We start from the raw sequence: 21,643 nt of genomic DNA on the forward strand, positions 1-21,643 counted from the left end.
GCCTCTTACATCTCCCGTCCTCTGCTCCTTTTGTGGTCGCTGGGTCTGCCCAGACTGGGCGCGCGTTCGCGGCTGAGCGGGCCCCCTGCGCTTCCCCGTGTGAGCCCTGCACCCAGCTATCCACAGTCTGCTCGTGGCGTTGTGCAGCCGTCGCAGTCTTTCCAAGTTCATCTGCTTTTTCCTCCCTTTTCCTCTTGTTGCTGCGTAGTACCCCTCTGTGTGGCTCCTCCTCTGCTTTCCCTACGCATTCATCTCTGCACGGGCATTTGGGTTTTTCTTCTTTCCTGGCCATCGTGAATAACACTGTTGTGAAGCCCTGTTGATTTTGAAAGGCTGATGTATGTATTTGACAGTGACGGAGAGATGGCCTTCATCTGCTGGTTCACTCTCCGCATGGCCACAACAGTCGGGGTTGGGCCAGGCCAAAGCCAGGGGTCAGGCACTTCATCCAGGTCTCCCAAATGGATTGCAGGGGCCCAAGCAGCACTTAAGCCACCTTCCACTGATTTCCCAGGAGCACTGACAGGAAGCTGGATGGAAGTGGAGCAGCCGGGACTCATACTAAAGCTACAATGTGGAGAGCCAGTATCACAAGTGGCGGCTTAACCCACAACGCTGGCCCCCATAGCGGGTTTGAGAGAGAAGCCATGGCCGGCACCGTGACTCACTAGGCTAATCCTCCGCCTGCGGCACTGGCACCCTGGGTTCTAGTCCCGGTTGGGGCGCCGGATTCTGTCCCGGTTGCTCCTCTTCCAGTCCAGCTCTCTGCTGTGGCCCGGGAGGGCAGTGGAGGATGGCCCAAGTGCTTGGGCCCTGCACCTGCACGGGAGACCAGGAGGAAGCACCTGGCTCCTGGCCTCAGACTGGTGCAGCGCGCCGGCCATGGCGGCCATTTGGGGGGTTAACCAACGGAAGGAAGACCTTTCTCTCTGTCTCTCTCTCTCTCACTGTCTAACTCTGCCTGTCCCCCCCCCCCCCCGCCCAAAAAAAAAAAAAAAAGAGAGAAGCCATGTTTATGCTTTTTTTTTTTTGGCCAGGGTTTGATCTCTGCGTTCCCTTAAGCTTTTAAAGTCTGAGTGTGGTGAGTTACTGCGCGTTCGTGCCTTGGGGGATGGAGAGTTCTCCCTCAAGTCTAGTCTGCTTCCTTCCTGCTGCTGCCGCTTTCCTGCCTGCCCTGAGCCAAGTCCCGGCAGCTTCTGGTTCACCAGCCAGCGTTTCCCTGGCCGCCAGGCGTGGGCTGCTCTCAGAGGAGGATAACGCCCTGTGCTTTCAGAATCCAAGTGCCAGGGATCCACTGAAGCCCCTTTCCTGTCCAGTGAGCACAGAATGTCCTTGAGCCCTGCTGGCCTCAGATGCCCCCAGGCACCTGTGTCTCCTCCAAGGCAGTTTACGCAGAACACAGGCGTGGCCAGTCGCCATATAATTTTGAGTGTCTTTTCAGCACTTAGGCAATGAAAATGACCCCCCCTCCCCACAGGAAGCCCCAGCCTGGTGGGTCTTAAATAAAACTTAGCAGGTGCACCCCACTCCCCCCTGGCTTTGGGGGAGTCCACTTGCATCTTGATGTCAGGGCCTGGTCTTGCTCAGCTGTAGCCAGTGCCAAGTGCCCATGACCTTGGATTTGTTGGAGCCCCATTTTTGGCCCCTCCTAAAGGGAAGCTGGATCCATCAGGTTTTTATTTATTTTTTAAACCCACACTGAAGGAGAGGGCCTTCCTGGGACGGGGGGAGGGGTTTCATTGTCATGAGGAGGGGGAGATGCCATCCCCCCAGGAGATACACTATTACATGCTATAGTGATCTCCAGGGAATGCGTTTTTATCCCTAAACGTCTTGACTGCCATAATGCTTTACATACTGGTTCCTGAGCCTGCATAGTCTCAGGTAGAAAACAGGTGGCTTCTTGTATGAGGACCCCAAATGAAAGCAGCCATTTTTGCGGGGAGGGAGCAGTTCTGCCCTGGGTGGGGGGGTCTCTGGCGGGGTCGGGGGACACCTGTGCTTGCCACGGCTGCAGCCACTTTGCTGCTGGAGTCCAGCGGGCGAGGGCCCTCAGTACCCCTGACCCTGCTGTGCCCAGGATGGCAGCGGGTGGGACCCCCGGCCATGCCTCGGCGCGGGAACAGGGCCCGCACTCCAGCACCGCGCCCAGTTTTCAAACCTCGCGATGAATGTTTCCCTCTTCAGTAGCTACTGTCGTTTCAAGCCCGATCCGAGGCGGGCCGTGGACCTGGAGTGGCGCGGTTAGGTTTCTCCTGCGTCCGGCCTCGGCGGCCCTCTCAGCCGGGGCCCGCACGTGCCTGCCCATCGGGCTACGCGTGAGGTCCCACGGCCGTAAACGCGCCTGCGCCATCACTGCGCTGTCGTAAACACCGCGCAGCTGCGGAGCGCTCGCCGCGCCCACGCGTGTTCCTGTGGGCTTCCCGCTGGCCCGCGAATCTGCGGCTGGAGGCTGCGGGTGGCTGCTGGCCCCGCTGAATCTCTTTCTGGTCCTAAGTGAGGCGTGGGGTGTAAAGCAGCACGTTGAAGTCTTCCCTCGAGGGAGGCCTGCCAGCTGGCGCTTGCCCGGGGAAAGTTCCAGAACCTGCGGGAGGAGCGCTGAGCCTTTGGAGGCCGGCTGAGGGGGGCGGCCGCGGAGCTGAGCCCAGGCTGCGCCGCTGTGGCTCCAGCACGGCCCGTGCGAGGCCCCGCAGCCTCCGAGACCCCGTGCCTGGCACCCACGGGAGGTCCAGGCGCATTCCCTGCCCTCGCGTTCTGCGTGTTTGCTTTAAACCCAAAGGGGCGGTTCTTCTGTCGCCTTCCCCAGCGGTGGTGGGTGTGGGTGTGGGTGGAGAACAGGGCCCGGCGCCCGGAGGCTCTCGTTAAATGTGTCCAGTAGGTGAGTGAACGGCACGGTGATGGCTGAGGGTGCCCTGTGTGCAGGCGCGGCACGGAGGGGCTTCTGACACCGACAGACGGGAGAAATATCCCAGATCAGGGGGACGCGTGAGCGTGTGGCCTCCCCCCACCCCCCACCCCGCCCGTTTCTCCCAGGGCCGATTTAGAAACTCGCTTCGCAGGTAGGGGTTGTGGGGTGGCCCCTGTGTGGCCACCGGAGTGCCACCTCCTGGCTCGGCTTGTTCTCTTGTCAGCCTGCCAGTCAAGTGAGTGCAGAGTGCCTGCCGTGTGCCACCAGGCCATCTGGCGCCAGGACCACCGTCTGGAATCCCCCCGCCCCAAGCAAAGTTGCGCAGTGTGCATCCTGTGTAACTGCACATGGCGCATGGCGAGTGCTGTGAGTGGAGTGGGAGTACTGCCCCAGAGAACTCACAGTCTGATGGGAAGAAAAACACCAGTCACTGGGACCTCAGAGTAGCAGACAGAGAGCCCGTGGGAGCCCAGAGGAGGGGCCCCCATTCCAGCCTGGGAAGATCCGGGGCAGAGTCTGAGCCGAGTCACTTTTCCTGGATCCCTGTGCCCTTGGCTCAGCCTGTGTTTCCATGGGACCCAAGCCCCGTCATTAGCAATGCCCTTGAACTAGAGCTGTGGACTGGAACAGAGCCGAGTCACACCTGCCCCGCCCCACTGTAAACTGTTTCCTTCTGCTGCCACACCGACAGACACAAAAGCGGAAGGCTGGCCTGTGTTACTTTTCCAGCTCTGTGTGTGTGTAAGCCAGAGGTGTGGCTTTTAGAGGAAAGCTGTTCACGCCCTCAGGGCGTTTAATGGGCACAGGGAAAGAGTTTCACCCTGGTTCTTAGCATTTTATTGGCTCTGGTGGGTCCCCAGGTGGCAGAGTGGCGGGTGAGGCGCGGGGTCAGGAGCTCCCGCCCGTGGCCGCAGTTGGCTGTGCTCCTACAGCGAGGCTGTGCGTGCGTGGCCTAGAACTGGTGCTGCCGGCCTGGGGAGGGCCCTGAATGTCCGTGCGTTTACACCCCCGCCCGTTCTCCATTTGTTCACTCAGCCGACATTGGTTAAGCACCTACTGTGTGCCAGGCTTTGTGGTCGGTGCTGGGGGATTCGGGTCAAGCTCGCAGACCTGTGACTGCTCACCTGGTACCCTCGGCAAAGCCTTAGCGCCCCGTAGGTCACATCTCCGTGTCCAGCATGCTTCCACGGAGAGCGTGCGTGTGAGTCCTGGCCTGCAGTAGGTGGACAGTAAACGCCAGCAGTCCCGCTGCTTACACACCACCCGTGCTTCCCGGGACGTGGGCAGGTGTGGACGGTGCACTCTGACCGGCACCTGACCGGGGTGCGGGTGGGAGGGTCAGGGAGCAGGGTGGGAGCAGGTTCCCCACACTGGACCAGCCCCATCCCCCTTGCCTCCCACCAGCAGTGGGTGTCTGAGAGCCCACACCAAGGGCTCTGTGTACGCAGTGCAAGCTCACTGCAGCCACCTGGGGAAAGGTGTGTATGGGAAAGATGGTGGGTGACCAGGACGTCAGGAAAGCTGCACGGAGCACCCAGGGAAGTAAGCCACTGAGGACAAAGCAACTGCCTCTGAGCCCTTGGGGCCACTGGACGTGGGTCACGTGGGGTGGGATGACCTTGGTGGGGCCCCCTGGGCTGGGACCCGAGGGAGTGCTCGGGGCAGGGATGCCCGTCCTGGTTGTGCCGGTCATTTATGTGACGTGCGGGAGGAGCCCCGAGCCCGCCCAGACCACGTGTGAGCGCAGCTTGGCCTCCCGCTCTGGAGGGGAGGGTTGGCTGATGTGCCGTCTGCAGATGTGCAGGTTGGGGCTCCGAGGGCTGGATTGCTGCCCCAGGGCACTCAGCTAGAAGTGCAAGAGTCTTTCCCCCGCCCTCATGGCCCTTGGTGTCACACGGGACCCATCCTTCGTAGAGCCCACTCTGAGGGCCCTTGCTGGGAGCGTCTCCCCGCCCCCTCTTGCAGTCCTGGCCAAAGTTCCCCAAGGCTGGTCTGAGGGCCTGTGCTGCTCAGACTTCACTGGTGTCCCCTGGGGCGTCAGCATGCTCCGAGGCCACCCCTACCTGCCTGCCCGCTGCACGTCTGTACCCTCATTCCTGCTCCTGGCCAGCTCTCTCCTGACACCCAGGAGCAGGATGCCAGCGTCCCGGGGGGAGATAGCGCCGTGAAGATGAAAGGAGCGGGCACCCACTGTGTCAGCTCTGCGGTCCCTTCTGGGATGGTTGCCGTGGATGGTGGCTGGGCTGTGTCTAAGGTTGGGGCTGGTGTCTGGCTGGTGTGTCCCAGGGTAGCTTGATTGGTTGTTAGGGTAAAAATGGCTTACTTGGGGCCGGTGCAGTGGGCTAAGCCTCTGCCATGGCTGCCGGTTTGTGTCCTGGCTGCTGCTCTTCTGATCCAGCTCTCTGTTACGGCCTGGGAAGGCATTGGAACATGGCCCAAATGCTTGAGCTCCTACACCCCCGTAGGAGACCTAGAAGAAGCTCCTGGCTCTGGATCAGCCCAGTTCTGGCCACTGTGGCCATTTGGGGAGTGAAGCAGCAGATGGAAGACCTCTCTCTCTGTCTTTCCCTCTCTCTGACTGTAACTCCACTTCTCAAGTTTTTTAAAAAAATGCATCCTTATTGGGGCACAGCCACTGCCCAAGGTACCCCCTTCCCTTACTACTTGCTTGTGATCTGGCAACTGAAGGGTTAACTCTCAGCACTGCAGGGCATCCTGTGGAGCTCTGCCCCGGGGCTGATGCCCTGGTCAAACCTGGTGATATTGGGGACTGGAGGCCTCCACCCTTCTCCCTGGTCAAACCTGGTGATACTTGGGGACTGGAGGCCTCAGACCTTCTCCCTGTGTGAGTCTCTGTGGCCAGGACCTGTGAGTAAAACCTGAAAGTGGTGAGCTGCTCTCACCTGAGCCTGGCCCGGGATCCTCAGCTGGTGGGGTCTTCTAGATTATGCCAAGCACTGTCCTTGTTGACAGGGCCCTAGCTCTGGGTGGCACCTGCGCCCTAGCCACGGGACTTGTGTGGAACCTCAGCAAAGCCGGGCTGCTTATCTTTCTCTCCTTCCTTCCTCCAGCCCTCCCTCCCTTTCCTGGCAGTGTGGAAGGGGAGACTCTCCACCTCTCCCTCCTTCCCTCTTCTCTCTCCCTCTCTCCCTCTCTCTCCCTCTCTCCCTCTCTCCCTCTCTCTCCCTCTCTCCCTCTCTCTCCCTCTCTCCCTCTCTCCCTCTCTCCCTCTCCCTCCCCCCCTTCCCTCTCTCCCCCTCTCAACAGAGATACGGGGGGAGAGAGAGATCTTCCATCCACTGGTTCTCCTCTGTATGACTGCAGTGGCCAGAGCTGGGCCAGGCTGAACCTCAGAGCCTTGAATTCCATCCCAAGGACCTGAGCCATCCTTCGCTGCCTTCCCAGGTGCATTAGCAGCGAGCTGGATTGGAAGCAGAGCAGCCGGGACTCGGACTGGCACTCATTTGGGATCCCAGTGTTGTAGAGGGCAGCTTAACCCCCTGCACCACAACGGCGGCTCTCGGCACCCTGAGTTCCTGGTGGCCAAGTTACTACTCTCTTTTCCCAGGAGGGACCTGTTTCCTCTGTGGTTTTGTCGTCGGCTCTTGAAACCCCACTTGCCACATTTTGTGTCTCCCTCTGCAGGGTTAACGGGCAGCAGCGGCCCTGGGAAGGAGACGAAGCAGATGGAGAACGGCATGCTGGTGACCGACGGCGGGGGGAAGCCGCTGCAGAGGTGAGGGCGCTGGGGGCCTGACGGGGGGCCGGCGAGACGAGGCGGCAGGCACAGGCAGGCTTCCGGGGCCCTCTTCCCGAATCCCCCAGGGGCCTTGATTTCCAGAGCGCAGAGGCTGGGGGAGGGGAGGCTGACCCTGTTCTGGCCAGGTGGCACGGCTCGCATAGGCGTCGGCGTCTGGCCGTAGGCCCTGCTTGCTGTGGCTCTTCAGTCGGCTCGCTCTGGGGGTCCAGGAGTGTTCAGGCCGTGAGAACCTGCGCTTGGTCACGAGGAGTCGTCAGGCAGGAGCGACTGCCTGGTTTGTGCTCCGCGAGGGGCTGCACAGCTGTTTCACAGGGAAGCAGACAGAGCTGTGCATGAGTCAGGCAGCTCGGGAGAGACCGGGCTGGGGTCTGCACCTCCGTCTGGTCTCCAAGCGCGTGTGCCTACGGGCCAGTATTAGCACTGCCTTAAGGGAGCTTTGCTTTCAGCGAGGTCCTTGGAGACCCAGTGGGCTTCGCTACCGGAATGCTTTGTGCCTTGGTCTTCTCCCTGTCAGATGGGGTTTATGGGGACACGTTTATTTCATGGCGGGCTCTGAGCTGCCCATGTCCCGTGCAATGGGGTTGCAGAAGAGGCTGTGTGTTCCAGTGTGGAGCCTTCCTCAGATCCCTGCGGTCACAATGCGTGAACCACAGAGGCCTCCTAAAGGTTGGTTGGTTTGAAAAGCAGAGCAGCAGAGAGAGAGCTTGCTTCCATCCGCTGGTTCACTCCCCAAGTGCCCATGACAGCCAGGGCTGGTCCAGGTGGAAGCTGGGAGCCAGGAACTCCATCTGGGTCTCCCACGTGGATGGCAGGCCTGCACGTAAGCTGTGAACTGAAAGGCTAGTTGATGGAGCCCTTGATATGAAAGTCAAGTATGTGTATCCTTAGGTACACACACTTTGGTAATGTGGTATAAAAGATTGAATTGGGCCTGGTGTTGTGGTACAGTGGGTTAGTGACCAGTTCAAGTGACCAGTTCAAGTCCTGGCCGCTCCACTTCTGATCCAGCTTCCTGCTAATACCCCTAGGAAAGCAGTGGAAGATGGCCCAAGCACTTGGGCCCTTGTCCGCCAAGGGGGAGACCCAGATGAAGTACCAGGCTCCTGTCTCTCCTCCTCTTTCTGTACCTTTCAAATAAATGAGTCTCCAAAAAATGGACAGGAAGGGAAGACAACTTGAGAACTGTGATTACCTCTGTGGCATTAGTACTTGGCTAATGCACTGAATTTTAAAGTTAAAGGAAATATACAGTGTGTTACCATTTGTTAATTCCTCATTGGTGGGTACGTGATCTCTCAGCTATTTTGAGGCTTTTATGTTTGATACATTTATCACATCAAAAATGAAATGATTAAAGATTCTGAAAAGTGATACATTTGTATTCAGAATGATGTGTATAATTATGGAGAGAGAGATGATAACATAGATGGGACAAAATGTGAAGAATTGGTGAATCTGGGCGCAGGACATGTAGTCTTTTCTTCTATACAACTTTTCTTTAGAAATTTCCATGCAGGTAAAGTTACCGAAAAACCTAGAAGTGACCTCCCTCTCCCACCAAAAAAGCCAAAGCACAAAAATATAAGTCCATAGGGCTGGTTTTTTTGTTTGTTTGTTTGTTTGTTTGTTTGTTTGTTTTTGACAGAGTTAGACAGTGAGAGAGAGAGAGGTCTTCCTTCCGTTGGTTCATCCCCCAAATGGCTGCCACAACTGGTGCTATGCCGATCCAAAGCCAGGAGCCAGGTGCTTCTCCTGGTCTCCCATGCGGGTGTGGGGGCCCAAGCACTTGGGCCATCCTCCACTGCCTTCCCGGACCACAGCAGAGAGCTGGACTGGAAGAGGAGCAACCGGGACTAGAACTGGTGCCCATATGGGATGCTGGCGCCGCAGGCAAAGGATTAGCCAAGTGAGCCACGGTGCCGGCCCATAGGGCTGGTCTTAAATCATCTTTCAAACAATAAAAAGAGCCAAAAAATAAAATGAGCAAAAGCAAAATGGGACAAAGTGCCACACCGGTTCCATCATTTCATGTTACAGAGGTGGCCCCGAGAGGGTGCCCTGGGAGAATGGTGCTTGTGTGCTGGTGTCACTCAGCAAGCACCCTCCAGCCCACGGTGGTCATCAGTTTCAAGCCGACCCCTCCCAGATGGCCACAGACCTTGTTGCTCCCGCTCTCGTTCCTCATGGTTGGTGGTTGTGTCCCTGGAGTGTGTGTGCCCTTTGTCACTGCAGCAGAACAGCTGGGACAAGCTACTTAGGAGGGAAAGGTCATTTAGCTCACAGGTTGGAGACTGACGGTCCAAAAGGCATGGCAAAGGTCCATAGCAGGTGACAGGTGGCAGAGCACATGGAAGAAGGCACACGTGCTGAGCGAGGATGGAGAGAGAAACAAAGGGATGGGGGTCCCACAGTTCCCTTGGAAGGCTTGTCCCAGTGACTTAAGGACCTCACTAGACTCTACCTCTTTTTTTTCTTTTTTTTTTTAAGATTTATTTGTTTATTTGAAAGAGTTACACAGAGAGAGGAGAGGCGGGGGGGGGCGGTCTTCCATCCAATGGTTCACTCCCCAAGTGGCCACAACAGCTGGAGCTGCACCGATCCGAAGCCAGGAGCCAGGAGCTTCTTCTGGGCCTCCCACATGGGTACAGGGGTCCAAGGACTTGGGCCATCTTCCACTGCTTTCCCAGGCCATAGCAGAGAGCTGGGTCGGAAGTGGAGCAGCCGGGTCTTGAACCAGCGCCCACATGGGATGCCAGCGCTTCGGGCCAGGACGTTAACCCACTGCGCCACAGCGCCAGCCTAGACTCCACCTCTTAAAGGTCCACAGCACCTCCCAATACTCCCACTCTGGGGACCAAGCCTCACATAGGCAGCTTTGGGGGACTCTGAAGATCCAAACCTTAGTGCCTGAAGGATGAAGGGTGTGTGCTTGGTCCTGCACATGTGGAAATATACTGTCTTGTAGCCATAGCTCAGGCGCACACAAGCGGCCCAGCCCAGGGGCCACTGCCCCTTGCCCTGAGCGTCCCTTTGGTTGATGCTCTTGCACTTTGCTTTTCCAGACAGCTCAGTAGCAGCTCCTCCTACAGCGGGGACATAAGCAGGCAGCACAACAGCACCACTGAGCTCCAGAAGCCTGGGGCCAAGGAGGAGGAGACCTGGAAGCTGATGGAGGCGGACAAGGCCCAGACGGGACAGGTAAGGCCCTCCTCCTCAGCAGGAGCCGTGGCCAGTGTTCCTGGAGCACCTGCTGTGTGCTGGGTGCCATGCAGAGTCTTTGAGTTTATAGTCAGGCCTGCATCTCTCCAAGCCTGGGGAGGTGTTGACATCATGGGAAACCAAGGCCACAGAAGCTAACTGCTATGCCTGCCCCAGGTTGCAGCTGCTGAGCCACAGAGCTGGGACTTGAACCCCGGCCATCAGACAGCATGGGGGCTGCTTGCAGTCTCTGCTGCCCTGACTACCACCTGCCTTGATCAGCTCGGGGCTCTCGGGAGTTCTGAGGGTAACCTCGGTGTGTTAACCCGGGGCTTCCCGTGGCTCAGGTGGCCTCCTTTATGTGGGGGTGGGTGGGGGGGGTGGGTTCAGGTTGCAAGCAGACCCAGTGCAGAAGAGCACCCGGTGACACAGTCGGAAAGACCCTTGTTGTCCTTGGTTTCCTTTCTCTTAGTGCACGTGGCTATATGTGTGAGAGTCTCGGCTGGGTGCTGGCCTCTCTGTAACAGGGAGAGCACCCGCGAGCTCTTGTTGTGTTACATTCTTTCAGAGATCATCTGTTTCGGGCAGAGGTCAATTTTCCATCCATGAGCATGATCCAAAGTGTATTTTACTTTTTAATTTTTTTAATGTTTCTTTTCATGAACTTGAAAGGCAGAGCGACAGAGAGAGACAGACAGAGATCCACCTTCCATCTACTGGTCTACTCCCCAAACACTTAAAACATTTAGGGATGGGTCAGGCCAGAGCCAGGAGCCTGGAGCTCTATCCAGTTCTCCCACATGGCTTACAGGGCCCAAGCATTTGAACCAACACCTGCTGCCTTGAGGATGCATTATCAGGGAGCTGGATTGATAGCAGAGTAGTTGGGACTTAAACCAGGCACTCTAATACGGGATGCAGGCATTCCAGGTGGGGCTTAACCCACTGTGCTACATTGCCCACCTTGAGAATTTATTTTTATTTCTTATTTTTTTTTTAAGATTTATTTATTTATTTGAAAGAGTTACACAGAGAGAGAAGGAGAGGTGGAGAGAGGTCTTCCATCCACTGGTTCACTCCCCAAATGGCCACAATGGCCAAAGCTATGCCAATCCGAAGCCAGGAGCTTCTTTCTGGTCTCCTATGTGGGTGCAGGGGCCCAAGGACTTGGGCCATCTTCCACTGCTTTCCCAGGCCATAGCAGAGAGCTGGATTGGAAGTGGAGCAGCCGGGACTAGAACCAGCGCCCATGTGGGATGCTGGCACTGCAGATGGTAGCTTTACCTGCTGCATCACAGCGCTGGCCCTGAGAATTTACTTTTAAAAACAAGTGCAGTTCTGTGTGTGCGCTCATTTATATACTTTTATATATGGATGTAATGGAGTTTTTTTTTTTTCTTAAGATTTATTTATTTATTTTGAAAGAGTTAGAGAAGGAGAGACAGAGATTTCTTCCATCTGATGATTTACTTCCCAGGGGGCCACAGTGGCCGACGCTGGGCTAGGCCAAAGTCAGGAGCTTCATCCACATCTCCCACGTGGTTGCAGGGGCCCAAACCCCATGCTCCTCTGCTTTCCCAGGCCAGTAGCAGGGAGCTGGATTTGAAGTGGAGCAGCCCGGACATGAACCGGTGCCCTTATGGGATGCTGGCGTCACAGGCAGCGGCTTTACCAGCTGTGCCATAATACGAGTCTCTAGAAAGGAGTTTTGAAAATACATAAAAACTATGAGAGAAAAACAGACACCCCTGGAAGGAGCCCTGCCGTAAGCACGGCGGAGGCGCAGGCTCTGAGCTGGGCCTGGCTGTGCAGGTGCGGCCGGGGCTGGGGCGCTGTGTGAGATGTCTTCTCCCGGGGCCTCCAGGTCAAGCTGTCCGTGTACTGGGACTACATGAAGGCCATTGGACTCTTCATCTCCTTCCTGAGCATCTTCCTCTTCTTGTGTAACCACGTCTCCTCCCTGGCTTCCAACTACTGGCTCAGTCTCTGGACGGATGACCCCGTCGTCAACGGAACCCAGGAGCACACCAAAGTCCGCCTGAGCGTGTATGGGGCCCTGGGCATTTCACAAGGTGGGTGCCCCCATTGCCACCCCGCCCCACCCTATTCTGGCCCCTGTAATCGCGTCATTCCATAGTTACCCTTGTAGTCCTTGTGGTTTTGTGGACGCTAGACCCAGGGCAAGCCCAGATGAACCACACCTGTCACATCACACACGCCCAGATCTTTATAGGATGGATGTTTCGGGAATGCTGTGTTTCCCATGGCCCTGGGAGCTAGAAGCGAGGGGAGCTCCAGTGAGCCCATTTTACAGATGAGGAACGTTGAGAACAGAGACTGCTGGGAGCAGTGCTGGCTGGAAAGACCTCCTTCCCCCTGTGGCAGTGTTGGGGTGAAGAGGTATCTGAAGTCCCATTGTGGCCCTTGACATGTTCTGTGCAGTGGAGATGCGTGTGTATTCCTGGTTCCCAATCATGGACACTGGTGTCCCCTAGGGGACTTTTTTTTATGATTTCATTTTTATTTATTTGAAAGGCAGTTACAGATAGAGGAGGAGAGCAGATCTTGAGAGAGAGAGAGAGAGAGAGAGAGAGAGAGAGAAAATCTTCCATCCCCTGATTCACTCCCCAGATGGCCATAACAGGCAGGGCTAGGAGGCCAAAGCCAGGAGCCAGAAGCTTCTTCTGGTCTCCCTCATGGATGCAGGGCCAAGTATTTGGGCCGTCTTCTTTTGCTTTCCCGAGCCACCAGCAGGGAGCTGGATCGGAAGTGGAGCAGCCAGGTCTTGAACTGGCATGATGTGGGATGCCGACGCTGCACCGGGGACATTTGATACCTGTGATGCTTTGGGTTGTTGAGGCTTGGCAGGGCGGGGGCTGTTGCTGATGATCTAGAGGCCAGAGGTACTGCTCACCATCCCACGGTGCCCAGCACAGGCCTCGGAGCGGTCATCTGGCCTCATCTGTCAACAGTGACGAGACTGAGGAGCCCTGCCCTACCCCTTCTGTGTGCTGCCTTGGGCCCCCAGCATGCCATCGTTGACAGAGTCTCTGCTTGGTGCCTGGCTCTTCTGGAAACACTTTCATATGCTTTGACTTCTGTGTCCCTGGCACAGAACGAGGCAGGTGTGGCCCGGGAGCCCCTGGCTGCTGTGCTGTGTGCTTTTATCCAGACGTGTCCGTTCAGTGTGTGTGATGCATGCACACAGTAGGAGCACACACTTCCCACATTTGCGCACTTCCTGTGTACCAGGCACACTGCAAGGTCAGTGCTGCACATTTGACCATGCTCAGAGCTAAGTGTCTCTGCCCCAGTTTTATAGATGAGGAAGCTGAGGTTCAGAGCGGTGAAATGACTTGTTGGAAGGTTCCACAGCTGCTAAGGGCAGAGACAGTTTGGGCAGTGTTGGCTTCAGGGCCTATTGTTTTGGCCTCTGCCTGTTGGATTTCTTTCTGATTAAGGGGGTGGAGGTGGGGCCCTCTATGTCCCTGTGAGATTGGCGCCAGTGCCATGCAACGTGACGAGTGTTGAGAGGATCCGGGAGGTGGCTTTGACGAAGCCGTTGGAACAGCAGATGGGGATTCTTGAGCCTATCCGTCCCTAACCTCTCCTCCCCCTGCCAGTAGGGAAAAGACTGTGGACTCCCAATTATAGCTGAGGGAAGGGAAAGCAGAGACCCAGGACGATGTGGTGCTCAGCTGAGGCCACACAGAGCAGCGTCTGATTAGAGCTGTGGTACCCAGTGTGGACACTGCAGGTGCAGGTAGCTGTGTGAACTGCAGTTAGTGAACGTGAGATCAGATTTAAAATGCGGGTACTGGGTTGGACTGGCCACCTGGCAGGTGCTCAGTGGCTGGCACGCAGGGCAGCACAGAGGCCGAGGAGTGCAGAATTCCACGGGACTGCGCTGGTGTAGAGGAAAGGGGCACACAGGGGACGAGCATGGCCCCGGGCAGGCTGCCTGGATTTCGGGCCGCGCTCTGCTTCCCGTGTGGGTTGAGGAGATCCAGGGCAAAGGAATTCACCGATGTGGGCCTGGTTTCTCCTTGTGAAAAGGGTAGTGATAGAACTCTCTCTCTGAAGCATCGTGAAGGTGAGACTCACTCACATCCCAGACTCAGAGCACCTCCCAGCTTAGCGCACAGTAAACGCTGAGTAATACTGGCCACTGTCATCTTTGTTGTGGCCGCCACTGTTGTTAGGAGGTTGGGATCTGGGCTGCTTTGTCCGCGCTGACCGCAGCCTGCCTGCAGGAATCGCCGTGTTTGGCTACTCCATGGCCGTGTCCATCGGGGGCATCTTCGCCTCCCGCCGTCTGCACCTGGACCTGCTGCACAATGTCCTGCGCTCACCCATGAGCTTCTTCGAGCGGACGCCCAGCGGGAACCTGGTGAACCGCTTCTCCAAGGAGCTGGACACGGTCGACTCCATGATCCCACAGGTCATCAAGATGTTCATGGGCTCCCTGTTCAGCGTCGTGGGCGCCTGCATCATCGTGCTGCTGGCCACGCCCATCGCCGCCGTCATCATCCCCCCGCTGGGCCTCGTCTACTTCTTTGTGCAGGTGAGAGGTGTGCTGCGGAAAACGGGGGTGGGTCTCCGTCCCGTGAGCCCTCAGTGGATTCTTGCCAGCTTTTTTGTGTGTGTTGTTCTTCTAGCTGTAAATTTGAAAAGAGAATGCTACCTTTAGCTATAAAGTCACTTTTATTATTAAAAGTGTCTTTCAGTATAAAGTCCTTAACTCCCTAATGCCTCCTCAGGTAGCAGAGACACAGGTAATAGTGGCTAAACAACATAGTGAGCATTCTTCCTGCTAATGTGCACCTGGGAGGCAGTGGAGGATGGCTGGAGTGCTTGGGTCCCTGTAACCATATGTGAGGCCTGGATGGGGTGCTTGGTTCCGAGCTTTGGCCTGGTCCAGCCCTAGCGATTGCAGGCATTTGGGCACTGAACCAGTGGATGGAAGATCCATCTTGCTGTCTTTCCAGCCTCCCACCATGATCACCTGCCTCTCACATAAATAAAAATAAACTCCCTGGGAATTAGTGTAACCATTTGTGCCTGCTGGGGGTTGGGAATTGTCAAGTTTGGGTCCCAGGGTTCTGGGGCCCCAGGGGCAAACCCACCTCCAGCTTGAAGCCTGAGTGGCCACCCAGAACAAAACTGCCAACCTTGTAAAAGCCATGGCTGTAACATCCAGTACCTGCTGTGGCCCATCTGGCCAGGGTGGGAGGCCAGGAGGGCTTGTTCCCTAACAACCTTCCAAGTCCTCCAGCTCTGCCATTAAGAAAGCAGCTGTGGGGCCAGTGTTGCCCTAGTGGTTACGACACCACTTTGCACTTTGGGCTGCCTGGGTTTGATGCCGACTCTGGGAGGCAGCAGATGAAACCCTGAGCCATTGGATCCTTCTCCCTCACATGGAAGACCTGGATTGCTTTCCCAGCTCTTGCTCAGCCTAGCCCTGGCCATGTGGTCGTCTAGGGAGTGAAGCAGTGCCGGGTGGTTGAGACCAGCCCTGCACTGGTCAGCATCGTGGCGCAGCAGGTGAAGCCGCCACTCACAACTCCAGCACCCACATCGGAGCACCTGCTTGAGTCCCGGCTGTCCTGCTTCCAGTCCAGCTTCCTGCTCCTGTACCGGGAAGCACTGAATGACGTGCCATGCACGTGGCAGCCTGCGTGCCGTTCCTGGCTTCTGGCTTTGGCCTGCCTCACCGCTGGCTGTTGCGACCATTTGGGGAGTGACCTAGTGGATCAATGATCTGTCTCCTTCTCTCTGTCACTCTGCCTTTTGAATAACTGAATAAATAAATTAAAATGCAGATAAATCTTTATTAAAAAAAAAGTCACCTCCAACATTTTGTCTTGGGGGTGGGGTGCAGGTGGATCGTAGTCACGTCCAGACTCCTCAAGCACGGCCCCAGGAGGATGGGGGGAGAGGTCCTTCCCTTCCCCCATCTCTGTCTCCCTGTCACACCCCATGCAGAGGTTCTACGTGGCCTCATCACGGCAGCTGAAGCGCCTGGAGTCGGTGAGCCGCTCCCCGGTGTACTCGCACTTCAACGAGACCCTGCTGGGCGTCAGCGTCATCCGCGCCTTCGAGGAGCAGGAGCGCTTCATCCGCCAGAGCGACCTGAAGGTGGACGAGAACCAGAAGGCCTACTACCCCAGCATCGTGGCCAACAGGTGCGCCGGCCTGTGGCAGCGGGCCCACCCCTGCGCCTCCACACGTTCCTCGTGCCTTCTTCCTGGGGGAGGGCAGGGACGGGAGTGTGGAGAGTACCAGCATTCCCCTGGAGCCAGAAACTCTGCAGCTCTCCCCCCTTAGCCAGTGTCCTGGTGACACCACATCATCGGGGTTAGGTGCTCTCCCGCGAGGCCTCATCTAGGGGTGCAAGGTGCGTCTGAAGCCGCATTGTATGAAACCGCCACTTTGTGGCTCCAGAGCGAGCAAGGAGCATCTGTCCATACAGGGGGTGCAGACAGAACTTCGCTATTTGCTGAAGTCCAGAGAGGCGTGTGGTTGAGCCCCGCTGGTCCATCTGCACCCTGATAGATGTTTGGGGAACAGAGGTAGAGAATGCCCTGGAGGGGGCCAGTGCCCACCCGGGAGCCCACCTGGTGCCATCTCGCCTCTCTGTGTGCAGCTGCGAGGGGAGACCATGCATCGCCGGGGGCCTTGGCTTCCTTACAGAAAGCAAGGAGTCCATCAGGGTCTGGCTCACACGAGGATGCGTGACGTGCAGCGCCAGGGCCATGATGGGAAAGAGCGAGGACACCGTCTCCCTGGGGACAGGGGCGCCACCTATGCGTCTCACGCTCTCGATCCTTCCAGAAGGCAGCTTCCAACAAGTGTCCGTGCATTTCAGAAGGGAAAATAATGTGTTAACGTTTCTGAAATCTTTGGGGACATGAAGGAGGCATTTAAAATGGGGGTTTGGGGGCGGGCATTTGGCCTTGCGGTTAAGCAGCCCCTGAGATGCCCACGTCCCATATAGGAGCGCTGGGTTCGGGTCCCAGCCTCCACCCCCAATTCCAGCTTCCTGCTAATGCACGCCCTGGGAGGCAGCAGGTAGTGGCCGTAGTCCCTGCGTCCCCACCACCACGCGAGAGACCTGGGCTGAACTTTGGGCTTCCGGCCGCTGCAGGCATTTAGGGAGTGAACCAGCAGATGGAAGAATCTCTCTGTTTCTCTCTTTCTCTGCCTCTCAAATTAAAAAGAAAAAGATAAAACTGAAAACGTAAAAATGAGTAAGATGGTAGTTAGCTTCTCCCCTCTCAATTTGTCTCTTGCCCAGAGTTCAGATCGCCGATGTCTCTTACAGTTGATGACTTCTTAGTATGTAGGCATTTCCATGACATCTGTTTTTTCTGTTTTGTTTTGTTTTTATTTGACAGGTAGAGATATAGATAGAGAGACAGAGAGGTCTTCCTTCTGCTGGTTCACTCCCCAGATGGCCGCCACGACCGGCACTGCGCTGATCCGAAGCCAGGAGCCAGGTGCTTCCTCCTGGTCTCCCATGTGGATGCAGGGCCCAAGCACTTGGGCCATCCTCCACTTCCTTCCAGAGCCACAGCAGAGAGCTGGACTGGAAGAGGAGCAAGCGGGACTAGAACCCGGTGCCCATATGGGATGCCAGCGCCACAGGCGGAGGATTAACCAAGTGATCCACGGTGCTGGCCCCCGTGACATCTGTTTTTAAAGATGTCTATAAGAATAATACTTTAAAGGCTTAGTGAGAAAGTGAGAAAACTTGGTCCTTAAAAAGGGAAGTTTTAGATTCCTGGAAGGCCGTTTCTGGAGAACTCAGCTTTATTCCCCGAGCTGGCCAGATGGTTAGAGACAGACGCCGTGTCCCCTGACCCTGCCCCCTCTGCCCAGGCTGCACATTCCAGATGAGCCGAGCTGGGAAGGCCTCTGTGTCGGTCACTTCAGTTAGCGGAGCCGGGGGCCACGTCCCCGGGAGACTGACTGCTTGCGTCTGCGTGCCCTCCCCCGTGTCCCTGCAGGTGGCTGGCCGTGCGGCTGGAGTGTGTGGGCAACTGTATCGTGCTGTTCGCCGCGCTGTTTGCCGTCATCTCCCGGCACAGCCTCAGCGCGGGCCTGGTGGGCCTCTCAGTGTCGTACTCGCTGCAGGTAGGAGGGCTGCTAGGCCGGATTGTCAGTCCCCTTGTACACTCCCCGGGCCTTTGCTTGGATTCCTGTGGGAGTGGAGTGGGGAGGAAAGGGGCTGAGTGGGGTTTGAGGAGTGGGCCCAAGGCTGGTGACCTGCCTGAGCTGGAGCAGTTTGACATGATGGATTCCCATCAGTCAGGGAGACTTTGTAGGCCCGAGAAGATGTTTCCATCTGTAAGGGAGGTACTTTTAAAGCCACACGTTTTCCCCAAGCACTCTGTTAGCTGCATCTTCCGAGTTAGCTACATTGTGTTTACTTACCACGACCTAGCTCACAATACTTGCTGATTTCCTTTTGGATTACTTGTGTGGCACGTGGTTTATTTGGAAGATGTGGTACTTGCTTAGTGTGGCAACTCTGCCTGTGGGCTGGCTGGTTTCTGTGCGTCTCCTACCTGGAAAGTTCATAGTGATTCAGTCCACTCGAGTAGCTCCTCGCGACTCTGGCATTCACAGGTCACCGCATACTTGAACTGGCTGGTTCGGATGTCGTCCGAGATGGAGACCAACATTGTGGCCGTGGAGAGACTCAAGGAGTATTCAGAAACTGAGAAGGAGGTAAAGCAAGGGCCTCGGCCCAGCCTTTCGGCCTCGGTCCGCGGTGGCTTTGCCCGAAAGAGACCTGAGCCGTGCCTTGTGTGTTCTCTGTGTCTGGGCAGTTGGGGTGTGTTGCTTGCCCCACCAGGTGGAAGTCCATCCTCCTATCGTCTCCTGTCCCGTTTAGATGGACAGGTGCTTCGTGTACCCCAGCTTCTCCCGCAGTGTGCAGTGCGCACGTCCAGGGTGATGGGGTGCTGTCAGGGCATTGGGACAGCCCATGTTCGTAGCAGAGCGAGGAGACATTTTCCCTTCCGATTCTGTGTCCTGCCTCATGGTGACACCCCAGAAACTCTGAATTCCGTGCTAGAGAAAGTCTTCCTGCAGCAGACCGCTGAGCAGCGGGCAGTCTCGATGCTGGAGCTTCGCCGGGCAGGCACCGTCTGAGTCACCTTCTCTCACGTGCTGCGTGCTTTTGTGGGGCTTTCTTTTATGGAACACGGTGTGGGTTTTCCACTTGTGGTGCTAGATGAATTTTCCTCTGAGATAAGCTGAGAAATGAAGGGTGAATGAGTTCACAGTATTAAGAGTTAGTACACAGATGTGGTGAGGCCTTGGCCAGAGTTTGGGAACCCCTGCAGTTACGTACCCCAAGTCCCTGATTTATAGATGGAGAAAAATGGACCCCGGGGCAGTGGCGGATCCAGGGTCACGTGTGGCTCAGCAGAGCAGCTGGGACCAGGACCCAGGGCTCCAGACTTTGCCGCCCGAGGCCTCGCACACCCCCGCCGGCAGTCCTGGCAGTGATGCTGGTGATGTGGCAGTGCCTGGTGATGCGTGCACACTGTGCCCTCGTGGTCCGCCAGGCCCTGCCCTAGACATTTGACGTAGTCTTTCATTCACTTTTCGTGCAGCCTTAGGACTCAGATGCCATTACTGTCCCATTTGACAGCTTGAGGCGGTTGCCCAGGCCCGCAGGGCTCTGCACCTTGTGCCACCCGTCCTCTAAAAAAAGGCCCCTTTTGCGGGTAAGACCAGGGCCGGCGCCCCAGCCTGCAGGAGTCTGGCTTGCCTCTCCTTCTCTCAGAGCTTTGCTCACAGTGGACGAGCACCCCCTGTGGGAACAAGCGTGTATTACACTAGGAGTTCTGCACCAAAAAAATTTATTTAGTTTTCAGATTTCTTCAGAAATCTTAAGGTTTAAAAAAAGTTTAATTTACTTTCATTTTATTTGAAAGGCAGAGAGAGAGATCTTCGATCTGCTAGTCCACTCCTCAGTTATCTGAAAAAGCCCAGGGAATTCGGTCCAGATCTCCCGCGGGGGTGGCAGGGACCCAAGCATTTGAGCCATCAGCTGTTGCCTCCCAGGGTGCGCACAAACAGGAAGCTGGGTTGGAAGCAGAGTGACCAGAACTCAAAGCAGGCATTCCGATACTGGAGGCACACAGCCCAAGTGGCCACTTCAGTGCTGCGCCAGACGCCTGCCTCTAGTTGGTTTTTTATAAAAGCTGAGTGACTATAGTGCACACATTAAAAGTACATGTTCCATTGAATTCAGCTTTTAAAAGTATTTTATTTGATTTTAACTTATTTTTACATTTTTATAGTAAGACTGTATTTGAAGAGTACAAGGGAAAATAAAGATCACTGTAGTCCTTATGAATATGCAAATCTACATTTTTTATAGCTGAAAAGTCCCACCCACTTCTCTCCAGATCCCTCTAATTACCCTCCTGCAGTGTTTTCTTAGTTCATATTATAAATTATAAATTACTGATACATTATAAATAAATTGTAAAATGGAGATATGCTAAAGGTCAAAAACACAGGAGCTTCTGGAGGGGAGGCTGCCCATCCGTCCTGGGAGGCGGCAGTGACCGTGAACGCGCCCGTCCTCGCAGAGGGTAGTGGGGCAGTCAGCGCTCTGAAGGGAAGTGAAGCAGGGGATGAGAGGGGGACTCGGGGCCAGCAGGTTCACGGGCACTGCTCTGAGGTGTGCAGCAGGGGAGCGAGCAGGCTGTTTGGGGAAGAGCATTCCAGAAAGAGGGAGGTACACGTGCAAAGGCCCTGGGGCAAGCATGTTTGGGAAGCGAGGGGGTCGGAGGGACCAGAGGGACTCGGTGGGCCAGGCTTCAGATTGCTTACCCTCCCATCCTGCCTGTCCCCCCGCCGTGATCCCAGGCTCCCTGGCAAATCCAGGAGACGGCTCCACCCAGCACCTGGCCCCAGGTGGGCCGAGTGGAATTCCGGGACTACGGGCTGCGGTACCGGGAGGACCTGGACCTGGTTCTCAAGCACATCAATGTCACCATCGACGGTGGTGAGAAGGTAGGTGCACGTCGTGTCCCTGCCTGTTCACCCTGTGCGTGGGCCACGGATCCACGGGTGAAGCCAGCTGCGTCACCTCCCCACACAGGCACGCCCCATCCCCTGGGCTCAGCGCACGGCGGGCACTGTCTGACAGGGCTGCGAGCTAGGGCATTTTGTGTAAAAATCCCACTTCCTGCTTGTCTGAACTATCAGAACTGCAGGCGGCACCGGGCCCTGCTCTCTGCCTGGCTCGGTGTGGACGCGGTGGGTGCCTCCCAGTTTCTCTCCGCTCGCTTCACGAGCTTGCTCCCCCGGGCCTCTGAGTTTGTGGCCTGGACCCCAGCGTGGCTGAGGGGTGCGTGAAGTCGTCAGGATGCTTGAACTTTCCCCTGGTTCCCAGCTATTCCTGGAAGATGTCCTTGCCCTGAGATCCTACGAATTTCCTCAGAAGTCAGGCTAAGGCCATTTGCATCTCCAAACATAAGGATTTGTTCAAGTGTGCCTGCCCCAAGGCTCTGAGTGTTCCGTTCCCACAGGATAATCTCTCCAGCTTGCACATGCGGCCTTGTGACAGTTGTCAGGCTGGGGCCCACCTCTCAGGAGCCCAGCCGAGGGGAGGGGAGGCTGTGATTGGAGGTCAGGAATGTCCGTCGTTGACTCTGTCCCGGATCCCTCAATCCCTCGAGGCGGGGCTGAGTGGAGACAGCTCAGGGTGGGAAAGTCACCAGCAGAGAAAAGGTGGGGAAAGACGTGAT

At 56.4% G+C, this 21,643-nt stretch overlaps 1 protein-coding gene across 1 annotated transcript in view; it reads left to right on the plus strand.

The window, feature by feature from the left end:
* ABCC1 (ATP binding cassette subfamily C member 1 (ABCC1 blood group)) overlaps positions 1–21,643 on the plus strand; it is a 130,811-nt gene that overhangs the window by 102,950 nt on the left and 6,218 nt on the right. Inside the window, exons 20-27 of the mRNA XM_051847486.2 lie at positions 6,554–6,644; positions 9,731–9,866; positions 11,731–11,938; positions 14,120–14,430; positions 15,852–16,051; positions 17,876–18,002; positions 18,498–18,599; positions 20,760–20,906. Coding sequence (XP_051703446.2) covers positions 6,554–6,644; positions 9,731–9,866; positions 11,731–11,938; positions 14,120–14,430; positions 15,852–16,051; positions 17,876–18,002; positions 18,498–18,599; positions 20,760–20,906 — 1,322 coding nt within the window. The remainder of the gene's footprint in view (positions 1–6,553; positions 6,645–9,730; positions 9,867–11,730; positions 11,939–14,119; positions 14,431–15,851; positions 16,052–17,875; positions 18,003–18,497; positions 18,600–20,759; positions 20,907–21,643) is intronic.

This window comes from Oryctolagus cuniculus, chromosome 19 (genome assembly GCF_964237555.1).
Source record: "Oryctolagus cuniculus chromosome 19, mOryCun1.1, whole genome shotgun sequence".
NCBI lineage: Eukaryota > Metazoa > Chordata > Mammalia > Lagomorpha > Leporidae > Oryctolagus > Oryctolagus cuniculus.